General features: G+C 57.4%; 4 protein-coding genes across 4 annotated transcripts; all 4 read right to left on the bottom strand.

Annotated features, from left to right (window-relative positions):
* Nucleotides 1-291: 291 nt before the first annotated feature.
* LMXM_33_2850 (putative serine acetyltransferase) lies at nt 292-1,527 on the bottom strand (the record flags this gene model as incomplete). Its single annotated transcript, XM_003878794.1, has 1 exon — nt 292-1,527. The coding sequence occupies one exon, from the start codon at nt 1,525-1,527 to the stop codon at nt 292-294; it is 1,236 nt and encodes a 411-aa protein (XP_003878843.1).
* Nucleotides 1,528-2,956: 1,429 nt separating this feature from the next.
* On the bottom strand, nt 2,957-4,993 carry LMXM_33_2840 (selenocysteine-specific elongation factor,putative; the record flags this gene model as incomplete). The annotated part of the gene is made up of 1 exon (XM_003878793.1): nt 2,957-4,993. The coding sequence occupies one exon, from the start codon at nt 4,991-4,993 to the stop codon at nt 2,957-2,959; it is 2,037 nt and encodes a 678-aa protein (XP_003878842.1).
* A 602-nt stretch (nt 4,994-5,595) lies between these two features.
* Nucleotides 5,596-5,907, bottom strand: LMXM_33_2830 (ubiquitin related modifier (urm1)-like protein; the record flags this gene model as incomplete). Its single annotated transcript, XM_003878792.1, has 1 exon — nt 5,596-5,907. One exon carries the CDS (start codon nt 5,905-5,907, stop codon nt 5,596-5,598), a length of 312 nt encoding a protein of 103 aa, XP_003878841.1.
* Nucleotides 5,908-9,211: 3,304 nt separating this feature from the next.
* LMXM_33_2820 (regulatory subunit of protein kinase a-like protein) lies at nt 9,212-11,152 on the bottom strand (the record flags this gene model as incomplete). Its single annotated transcript, XM_003878791.1, has 1 exon — nt 9,212-11,152. One exon carries the CDS (start codon nt 11,150-11,152, stop codon nt 9,212-9,214), a length of 1,941 nt encoding a protein of 646 aa, XP_003878840.1.
* Nucleotides 11,153-11,674: the final 522 nt, after the last annotated feature.

The raw sequence follows: 11,674 nt of genomic DNA, 5'->3' as shown, positions 1-11,674 counted from the left end.
AGCACGTTGCGGGAGAACAACGTGTGCAACAAGGGACACACATGTGTGAGTGCGAAGATGATCCTCGTCGAAACAGGGCCCGCAGAGACGCAAGAAGAGGCCTAAAGAATGGGAAAAACGAGCCTTTTTTTTGTTTCCGCAGTGCCGACACTTCCCTTCCACCACCACCACCCTCATGGCCGTCACCAGTACCCCAGTTTCAGCACAGGAATCCCGACGGCTCTCGCCCACGACGCATTTCCAGTCTCTTCCTGCCTCGCCCTCCATCTTTTGCGCGCTCGCATCTACGCATCAGATGCCAGAGCCGTCCTTCTCAAGAAACATGCGCTCATGTGGTTGCAGTAGGTGGTTCGACCTCTGCACTACTGTTGAGAAGGGCGGCACATCGCAAACTATCCAGCAGTTACCGCCAATGGTGCTGCGCTCACCGATCGTCACGCGACCTAGCACTACAGCGTTGGCGTACAGCGTGACGCCGTCCTCGATGATGGGGTGTCGTGGGAGGTCGCGAATCCTCTCGCCTGTTTTCTCGTCCGTCGGAAAACTCCGCGCACCGAGAGTAACACCTTGGTAGATGGAGACACCATTGCCGATGACCGCCGTGGCCCCTATGACGATGCCGGTGCCGTGGTCAATGAAGAAGTGATGCCCAATTGCCGTGTTCGGGTGGATGTCGATCCCCGTCTCTGAATGCGCCAACTCTGTCAGCATACGGGTCAAGTTCTGGGGGACTCCAAGAAGGTGCAGTTGATGTGCCACACGCTGATGTACCATGCAGCGAAGTCCTGGGTAGCACAGTACCACCTCAGTCGGCGAGGAGGCGGCAACGTCCCCTTTAAAAATGGCCTCCACGTCGGTGTGGAGGAGCCAGCGCACGTGCGCGAGTCGCTCCACGACAAACTTCGTCACAATCGCGTCTGCCCTGCGCTTGCAGTTCGTGAGGAAGAACTGATTGGCGCCGCTGTTGACGTCCGCAGTCTCGCACATGGCGTTTGCGTTAGAGGCTGCCGACTTGGACGAGACCTCCACAGATGATGGTAAGCGAGCGCGGTTTCCCGTGCAGCGCAGCACCTCAGGCGCCGCCTTTGGGACGTCCTTCTCCGCCGCGGCAGCCACACCATATCCACCTTGTGTGCCTGTCGACTCCCTCTCCAGCAACGGCAGTGGGGCGCTTCGCTGCCCATTCCACTCCAGCTGCGTGCGCCGTGATGTGTTCAAGGACTTGAAAGGCTTCGTATCCTCCACCGCGTGCGCGTCGCCGTGCAAGACAAAGGCAACGTAGATCTGTGTCGTGAGAACGTCTGCGATGTGCCCAATCACCCACTCCATGAGCGCGTCTGCGTCGGCAAGCGTCGGCGTCATCGACGGCGGGTTCGTGCACTCTGGGAAAAAGACGTAAAAGAGGCACTCGACCAGCTCCTTCAGCTTGTGAAGACTGATGCGAGGGTGAAACGTGGGCAACGTGCTATCCGCCCGCTGTGGGCTCAGCTGCTCCAGAGCCTCGCGAATGCGGTCAAGGCGCTTCATGGTCGGCACACATGCACTCGGCTCTCGCAATGGTAAGGCACGCGGGAGATCAAAGGGTGCCTCAGAGCGGAAGTCAACGAAGAAAAAAAAAGAAGGATGCGACCCCAGCAGAGAAAACGTACCTGCGTGTGTATGCGCACGCGCGTAATTGCCATCGAACGGGAGCGGAGAGCGACGGAAACAGAAGGAAGTAAAACCGAGTAATCATAATAAAGATGGGAGGACAGGGAAGGAGAGGGAGGTGGTGGTCAGGGCAATCGCGCGTTGCGTGCGCCCGTGTGTCCTTGGAGAGGAAATTGAGACGTGAGTGGCACACTTCCGACAACGTTATGAAGAACAATGATGCAGACGACGACGGGACAAATCGTGCTCCCTGGCGAAATACAGACAGGAAAGCGAAGGAGCGAGAACGAGGCTGAGGCGCGTGAGGGCGCTCGCAAGGAGGGTACCTTGTGCTTGTGTCTGCGCGTAGAAGGTGGGGGCGCCTGATGCAGTCGTCAGGATGCGTTTCAGGCGGGGATGTTGTCAACGTTTGTATAGCTTTCTGTGGAGCCGCTGGTGTTTTTGTTTGCTGCGCTTGTCGCGCTGCGTTTCTGATGATGCGTCCCGAGAGTCGCAGGCCGTCCAAGATGAGCGAAAGGAGCTCACCGCGAACAATGATAAGCGAGAGAAAAACCCCGTGAAGCCTTCGGCAGTAGAGAAGAGCTTCCCTCCGCCTTCCGTCTCCACGTGTGCTGGCGGATATACCTGTGTGATGTGGGCGGGGCCTATGGCGACAGCGGATGTCTCTAAACGTGATAAAGCTACTGGGCACGCGGGTAGTGCATGACTGTGTGTGTTGGGGGAGGGAGGGGCGGGGGCATGCGAGGTGATGGAGGGAAGGAGAAGCGGCAATGCTAGGCCCAGTAAAGACCGAGTTCCTCCCCCTCCTCCCTCCAAAAAAGAGAGGGGTTACGCGGAAGATGTCTTGCCAACAACACTCTCTTAAGTACGGAGAACACCCCTATAGCGGCCACATCAGCAGTTCCATCTGTCGGAAGAACGGCGGCTGCCCTTCTCATATACACGAGCTCTCAGTCACAACAGATGTTCGGGGGTGCTAATGAGTTTATGCTATGGATAAAGTGCAGGCTGCGCTCGAGACGCTCGCGAGCTCTTTGCCAAAACAACTGCGTGTACACAGTTCTGTACGCCCACGAGGGAGATGATAAAGCAGCTGATGATGCGTCCAAAGCTCTCTTCGCACCCCCATCATCCCTTCCACCTCCACTCCCATCCACGCACACACACACACAACCTGCAGCTTTGCCCTTTCGGTGCATAGAACTTTTTTTTCAGAAGTTTCAGCTGGCAACCACAATACTGCCACGGCCTACTCACACATCAGCATCGTCATCCGGCGGCGACTCCAGCTCCCCCTCCTTCGCACTCACTGCTCGAGGCCTGAGTGAAGGGCGAAAGGATACTTCTTCAGTACAAGAAGAATGCGTCCTGGCCGAAGAAATACCCCTCCGCTGCGGCCAGCGTCCACTGAGTCGGGGCCTTTTGTCGAATTATTGCGCTTATTACGCGCCGCCGACACGAATGAGCCGATCGGCGCTGTGGCGGCGCTCGCAGCGGGATCGGCAAAGACAGGGCCATCGAAGACGAGCTTCACCTTCCCTGTTTTGCCGAACGAGGAGTCGATGATGCCCTTCACAGCGCCAGGGCTGCTTGCTTGAGGAGTTGTCACTGCCGCGTCGCCATCCTCCGGTTCAAAGACGACGGCAAGTCGGAGGAACTTCTGCACCTCCGCAAAGAGCTCCGCCTTCTGCCGCGCCTCGACGTTAACACGGCCTTTATCGCGTTTGGCACCCGCAGACGCCCCGGCAGGCCGGCTGCCGCTACCCCCGGCGCCGGGCGTCTGCAGCGATACGACACCGTCGGCGATGCAACTCCGGCTGTCCAGTACCCGGTCTACTCGCAGCGCGCGATACCGGTAGCGCACGACCGGAAGCCGCCGCCATGCCGGTACCTGGCCATGAGTCGCAGAGTGGTCTGCGCTGCCCGGGACGGTTGTTGCTGTCCTTACAGCAGCGCCCTCTTCGCTGAGCACGTGGCATACCGTGCCCGCTAGTGCGATGCGGCAGAAGTTCTCCCGTTCAACATCCAGACGCATGGCAATCATTGACACGCCAGGGGCCGCCAGAACAGGCCGCTCGAGCAGCAGCACGGCGTAGTAGTCCTGCTCTGCCGGTGCAACTGGCAAAGGCCGTCCGGGGACGCCTGTGGTGGTGTCGGTAGAGGTGTAGCTAGCCACAACCCCATCGCCCAGCTCTTCCACATATGCACTCTCGATGGACGGATTGAAGCTGGTCACGGTGCCTGCGACGTCGAGGCCCTGGGTCGTGCGCGGCGGTCGTACGAAGTACCTCATGGCTCCCATTACGGTAGCATGGCCGATCGTGATGTGGAACTTTGTGTGCGTGTCACAGGGCAGTGGGTGATAGCGCACACGATGCACCCGCGCGATCAGCTGCGAGGAGCTCACCAGCGTTCGGCCGCTGCTTGCGGCGCTGCAAAGGACGCCGCGCTCCATCCATGTAGGGTCAAACTGAGTCACACACAGCCCCACCCGGTCCCCGCTCTGCGCCGACTCGACTGGTTTGTGAAACACCTGCAGCCCCTTTACCTTGCGCGTCGTCTGCAGCTCTGGCACGAGCACCGTGTCCCCGACGCGAACGACGCCAGCGACAACAGTCCCTGTGAACACGGTGCCCTGGCCCCGCACGGCGAAGCAGTGATCCACGAGCATGTAGAACTGCGCTGGCCTCTCGGCCTCGCTCTCTTTTGCAGCCTTCAGTGCCGCGAGGTCGACCGCGCGCAGTACCAAAGGCAAAACTGCCTCCGTGTTCACGGGGTGTCCAATCCCGCCCGCCATCTCGCGTGGGGCAGCTGCCACCTCCACAATGGGCGCCGTGGGCCACCGCGTGCGGCGAAACGCCTGCTGCAGTTTTCTCTTGAGGGCCGCCAATGCTGCCTCTTTAGCTGCTGGCGTGGCGCCCTGAATCGCGTCCGTCTTGTTCAGTACAACGACGAGCGGCTTAGCCAGCACCTCGCCCAGGACCAGACACTCAGCCGTCTGCACCTGCATGCCCTTCGTTGCGTCGATGACCAACACCATCGCGTCAATTATCTGCGCCCCACCAACCACCGTGCGAATCAGTGATGCGTGCCCTGGGCAGTCGACCAGCGTGCATTGCACCTTGGTCAAATCGGCTGACCGCAGTACTTGGGTGGCATCCTCGTTGCCGTCTTCGACGGACACCTCACAGGCACTGAAGCCGAGGTCCAGCGTAATCCCACGCGACTGACTCTGCGGACTCTTATCAAAGGCAGCAGTGGAGGCAGTGCTCGACAGCGCCTTGGCCAGCGCCGTCTTGCCGCTATCAACATGACCAAGAAGTCCAATGTTCACATTTAACATGTGCGCTTGCCTTGCACGTCGAGACCTTCGCGCTTTCGAGGGCCGAGCCACGGGTGGGAGGGGAGGGATGAGGCAGATTATCTTCCCTGCCACGCTTGCGGCTAGTGTGGAGGGAGTGATAGCTGGGCGCACACGCATACGAGCGTGTACCGTGGTGGCGGTGAAGAAGCGAGAAAGACGGGGGGTGACACGGACGTGAAAGCGAAGGCGATAATGCAGTATAGTGACTCGGAGCATGATGGTTAAAAGCAGGGGGAGGCGCGGGCCTGAAGTTCGTCCAACTGTGCCGCTGTACGGGCGGCTGCCGAGAAAGGAAGCGACAGGTTTGCATGCCTATCGGCGTCAACGATTGTTGTCTCTCGTATGCGTCCCTCTCCCTGGAGGTGCCGGATTGTATTCTTGGGCATCTACGTCGAGTCGTGGTCGCGTGTCCTCGGTGACTTTCCACAAGACGCTTACCCGTAACAAATCACAAAGAGTGCACAGCAGGTGAACGACCTCGCTCGCGCGCAGCTCACGCTCACACGGACACGGAGACACACATATACGCGCGCAAGCCTGTGTGCATGTAGGAGACTAAACCAAAAGCTTCCTTCATATCCTCATCCGCCGTGCAGAGTAGACACAAATTCCACCTCGTCGCCGTCCTCCAAGACGTGCTCTACGCCACCAAGCACCTCGGCATCACATCCGTTCACCAGCACCAGAATACCAGGACGCACATTTGCGCCAGTGGCATCGACGAACAGCTCTGGCCGTTCCTTGATGTAGCCGCACCGCAACATGTCAATTAACTGTGCGATGGTCGCCCCAACAGGCACCACATCTGCCAAGGTTATGCTTACCTCCTTGTCGAAGAGCAGCTCGCAGCCGCCGCTGAGGGCAACTTTAATTTTTCTGTGCGTCATCTGCATGGAGTCTGCTGTTCGTGCCTGTGATGCGCGTTCAGCGGCAGTGTGCATCCTAACGATCGTAGAACGCAGCGCAGTTCTGTGGTAATCGGCGGCAAGCTGGGCGATGTAGAAGTGCTCCCTGCGTGCACACACAGACCACAAAGACTGATGAGAGACGCCACGGGGGCACCGAGATCAGAGAGCTGTGTGTGAATCTCAGCAGCAAGTGGGGGCTCGGGGGAGGTGTGGGGTGGCCATAGTCAGAAGGTTGATGCCCCCTGATGCACGAACGCACATGCAAACAGAGAGAGAGACAGCTGCTGAGAGCTCCCTCCTCGGGTAGGGGAGTGACCGATCGGGACGGAGTAAGGCCAATAAATACTGGATAGTTCGCCCTACAGTCCTAAAGATGATAGGGGTAGTCGAGTAGGCCGCTGCAGTGCTGACAAACGCCAGCGCGGTACGGGAACACGCCAAACGCTTCGAATGTTCGAGCGGCGTCTTATCTCTTTTTTTTGGCGCGAGCTCCAGCACGTACACACACATACAACTAAAAAATGTACATGCATCTCCCTTGCTGTGAGTTGTAAAGGCAGTTATCATCGAGCATCACTCAGTCTTTTCACGTACAGGTTCATCGATTCCTCTTTCCCTGCTGGGAACAAAGAAGCGTAATACATCGGCAAACGAAAAAAAAGCCCCGCCAGGTGACCGAGATCCCGGACACCATAGCGTTTATAAAAAAAGCACAAGAGCATTTACTTTTTCTTAACATGTCCGTTTTCGGGCACACAGCATGACTGAGACTCCACTCCACCAGGCCAATCCCTCAGTGCCGCGCATCACCAGGCACGCGTTCGGGCCATGCGCCGACACAGCCGTGTGAGTGCGGCCCCTGCCTCACAGCCGTCCCCCACATCATGCCGGTGGCCACCTCCTGCATCCCCACTCGCCGCACCTCGGGGTCCACACCAGTAGGTGGGCAGGACCCGGTGAGACACGCCCGAGTCACGTTGGCACTCGTGCCCACCATACCCATGGTATGCACCCACGCACGGACGCAGGTCGCTCCAACGCCACGCCGATCCAGGCCCACACCACCGGCATTGGCAGCGGAATAGGAGAGGGGAGGGGTGCTGACTGGCCCCCCCCACCACACTCAGAGAGTTGGTGGTGACGAGGGGGGTGGAGGGAGGGGGCACGAGACGATGAGACACCAGGCACTGTGCGGTGTGTTCCCCTTCCGCGTTCATCACGGCGCAAGCGGAAGCGAGCGACAATTCCTAACGAAAAGAGAAAGCAAGTAAAATCTTGGCTGAAAAACGCGAAAGACGTCTCGACGTCCGTGCAATTAGCCGAGAATGGCGAGGAGCGGGGCCGTTTCTGCAGGAGGGGGGGGAGGGCGGAATGGGCACTTGCCGTCAACTACAGGAACAAACAGAACTAGCCATGGCGAAACGAACAAGAGAACGAGCGAAGAGGTTCGCGGAGAGGAGAGTCTCCCTCATCGGCGTTGACTTTGGCTTTGCTCACTTCTTTTAGAAGATCCAAATTAAAAAATGAAATAAAAACGTTTGTTTCGTTCGCGATAGCTTTGGCCCTTCTCCAAAAGGACGTGTGTGGTCGCTGGTGTGGGGAGAGGGGAATGCGTGGCAGTTCGCGTGTGTGTGTGTTTTTACACAATCAAAGACAAGAAAGGCACAGTACAGAAATCGCGCAAAAGAAAAACCGCACAGACGAGAAAAGGAGGAAGAACAAGAAAAGAGAAGAGGTGGGGGGAGGGAGGGAGGTACTACAGGGGTAATGCAAAAAAAAGGAGTAGCGTACATGTACTTTGAGCGGCCACGGCAACAGCAGTGCGACAGCGAGTGAGGTAGAACGAAAAGCGCAATCGAGGACACGCGAAATCCAGGAAGAGAAGAGAAGAGGGACGTGGAAAAGCACCGAGGAGTCGTCGCAGGTGTCTTTAGGCGGTGAAAGGAAGACGCGGTGCGAGTTTTTAAAAAAAATTCAAGAGGTACGATACGCTGCTGGCTTTCTCCGCAGACTCATCAAGGACACGAAGAAAAAAAAACGCAGCTCGACTGAGTGAGTCGTCCATCGAGGCGCTTTTGCACCACCCGCGTTCCCGTCCCCAGTATCCCGCACACAAGCCTCCCTCTGTTTGCCCCTTTTTTTGACTTTCCTCCAACTACTCGGAGCACATTGCATATGCTCAGGAGCAACGCCATGATGAAATAAAAAAAACGCATGCGCCCCCCCCCACCCCCAGCCACCGCACCATCATCGGACACGATACAGAAGACACCCCGTCTCGTATCACAGGAGGAGAACGACGGAGACGTTGAAAGGTGCAGACGCAGGAAAACAGATGCGTGAAAGAACCGGTCGGGGCACCTGTATAGGCGCGTCGGAGAGGGGAGGGGGAGGGGGGAAGAGAAGCAGGAAGACATATGAAAGCATCGCCCCTCGTACTACAGTTTTCCATGCATTTTAATCTTTATCACTTCATTTTTACTGGAATACCATGTGGTTTTCTCAGGATACCCGAGCTGCACTCCAATAAAACACGCAGACATTCACCAGTGCGAAGCCGTTACTCAAACCGAGAACATGAAGCGAAACAAAAAAAAAACAAGAATTGGTCCACGTAACGGGGCAAGCGAGACACATGAACATGAAATACGAAGCGTCGAGAGCGATGAAGATCGTACAAGCGCGCCAAGAAGCCACGTTCCCCAGAAAGCAAAAAAAAAGCTACGCACACATGCGGAGAGCCCGTTTCAACCAACAACAGAAAGAACTACGAGTACCGGAGCAACAACAAAAAAAAGAAAGTGGTGTGGCATCAAAGAAGACAACACACATACACACACACACACACATAGAGAGAAAAGGGTTAAGCAAATCCCCGTCCACTGCAATCACCTTTCACATCTCTTGCCCTCAAAAATGTCGCGTGCGGCTGCAGTTGCTCTCCCTCTTTGGGAACGTCCATCAACGATCATTCATCTACATGGGAGAGGAAAAACGACGCGAAGAAGGAGGCGGTGTAAGAAAAGAGAGACACGAATTGGGGTCGCCCTGTTGACAACGTTCGCAAGCATGTACGCATGTTGTGCAGAAAACGGGCGAGGGGAGGAGGATGCAGTGCGCAGGGATCGCTGCTGCGAAGAGTTCCATGTTGTCGTTGTAGCTTTTGTTGGTTTTTTTCTTCCGTTTTCTTCTAGAGAGCGCGTAGTCGTGTTTCGACCCACGTACAGTTTTCCGCTGTGCGCTCGCTTAGAGCAGGCGCCCAGGGCAGAAAGCCACAGCTTTCCCTCGGTTACGCGTTCTCGTGCTGTTGCAGAGAGTGCCGCAAATGAGATGGCGGGGCATCGAACGGCGGCGTTGTGTCCAGAGGCGGGCGTGTGCCACTGTGCATGCGCTCCTGATACGCCGCGTACGTCTCCTCCTCCTCGACGGCCCTCATTAGCCGCTCGCGGGCCTCTATCGGGAAGAATTCGAAGGAGCGGCGACTCAGCTTCGCGGTCTTCACCACCGCACTTACAGCCACTACATCAGCAGCGGCGACGTGATGGTGAAGGAACTCAAGTTCACCGGCAAAGTCGCCGGTGTGGAGAAGCGCCACCTCTTTCATTTCGCCAGTCTCTGCGTCCGGCGCCATAACGCGCAGGCTTCCCTCTGTTATGATGTGCAACCAGTGATTTGGCACACCGGCCGTGATCACCCTCTGACCCTCCAAGTAGCTGTCCTCCTTGAGGCGCTCTGCGACGGCCTCTAGCTCGTGCGAGGACACTCCGGCAAACACAGGCAGTGACGACAGGAAATCCTTGTACCTGCACCGCCTGTCCTCCATCGCGCGCGAAGTGATCATCTTGTAGGTGCGGCGTTCCAGGGAGGCGCACTGCACCGAGGAGCGCGCCACGACGGCCCCACCGTTCGATACTTCGTACATCAGCCCCAGGTCGCCAAATGTGGAGCCGCGCACTAGAGGCACGACCACCTCTGCACCGTCCTCGTTCACAACCGTCGTTTCCGCCTCACCGTCAAGCACAATGAAGAAGGTGTCGTTCGTGTGGCCCTTTTCCAAGATTTGCGCGCCCGCCTCGAACTTTTCGACGTCCATGATGGACGCAAACTTCGCAATATCACTGTCGTCAAGCGTAGAAAACAAAAAGTGACGCACTAGGACGCGCGAAATCGTCTTCATTTTCTCCTGTGACTTGGGCGTTGTCGGAAAACTAGCAATACGCGCCTCATCAATGTCTAGTGAGGAGTCCGAGATGGCTCCGCGGCTCGGGCGCTGCATTTGAATAGTTCGGCGTCGAGCATCCTCGCAGTCGTCGATGAACTCGTCCTCCTTGACCTCCCTCTGCCCTTGTTCTCCGCCATGTGAGTCCCTCTCGTCTTTGGAGTCACTCTCGTTGTCCATCTCCTGACGTCCAAACCTGAATGTTTTGAAGGTTTCCTGGTAGGAGATCGCGTTGTTCCGGGGGTACCGCATAGTCTCCTCTTCGCCACAGACCGACGAGTTTTCCCGATTCAACGCCTTCATCGCGGTGTGGTCCAGTGGGGGCGGCGACATGCGCATCTGGGGGGTGCCCGACCGTGACCTCTTATCCTTCGCAGCCATTTCACCGGCCTCAGCAGATGTAGGAGCTGATGAGGCACCCACAGGCGTTGTGGCTCCGGTCCCATTCGAGGCCATACATCGTTGCTGGGAACCGGCCAAAGAGGTCATCTTCCCCGGCGTCCTTCTCAGATTGCGCAGCTGTGCCGCCACCTCCTTCACAAAGAGGAAGTCGATGTCTTTCACCTCCATCGGGTGCATCTTGGGGCGCGCCGGCGCCTTCGCAGCTGCAGTGGCTGCGGTCATGGCACCAGCACGCTCTGGAGACGAGGAAGCAGGGGGGTTTATGTTGGCTCTTGTGGTAGCGGACTTTTCCGTGTGGGTCTTCTTATTTGAGTCCGTCGCGGCGGGTTGAGTGGCGTTATTCGGCCTCGAGGACGGGAGTGGCGGCAGATTAGCTTGCCGCTCCATTCTTCGGCGCCGCTCCTCCTGCTTGGCCTTTCGCGCAGCCGCCCGCCGTTTCTTGGCAGCCGCGACTTCCTTGCGTGCCTGCGCCTCAGCTGGGTCACGCAGCCGTTGGTAGTTGTCAATGCTGTCCTTGATGTTTAGCAGTATCGTCTCCCGCATCCTCTTCGACACGCTATCACCCATGCGGCACACCAGCTGCACCACATACTTGTCGAAACTGGACATTCTGAACGGGCAAGAGAACGGGGGTGTCTGCCACGAAATGGGTGTGTGACGGTGTGCCTTCCGGGGAGACAAGGGGGAATGGATGGGGTGAATGGCGGGAGGACGAAGGGGAACAGAGGGACAACAAGGCGGCACGGCACACAATGCAGAAAGACAGATGAACAAGAGGAATTCCTACACACAAAAAGGGGGAAAAGGAGGAAGGGAGGAAGGGAAGGGAAACGCTGGCGTCAACAAGTTGAGGGACGAGTTGCTGTTTGCCCGCGATCGCATGGAAGCTCGAGGAGGTGTGCAGATGAGTGAAGGGAAAGACAGCGCGGCAGACAAAGTACAGCGTGAAGCGTGGACGAGGAGAGGACAACGGGGTCAAAAGGAGGCTCAGTTTCAGCTTTCGTTTTGGTATGTGGAGCAGGAGATATGAGCCAGTAGCCGCGGCGGAATGGAGCCGATGGTAGTGGATGCTACTACAGAATACTTTTCCTTTGTCGATTTCCTTCGCTCCTTTCGTGTCACCTGGGCATG

This window comes from Leishmania mexicana, chromosome 33 (genome assembly GCF_000234665.1).
Source record: "Leishmania mexicana MHOM/GT/2001/U1103 complete genome, chromosome 33".
Classification (NCBI taxonomy): Eukaryota; Euglenozoa; class Kinetoplastea; order Trypanosomatida; family Trypanosomatidae; genus Leishmania; species Leishmania mexicana.
The sequence above is the reverse complement of the archived record's forward strand: the minus strand, read 5'-3'. Positions and strand labels throughout refer to the sequence as shown.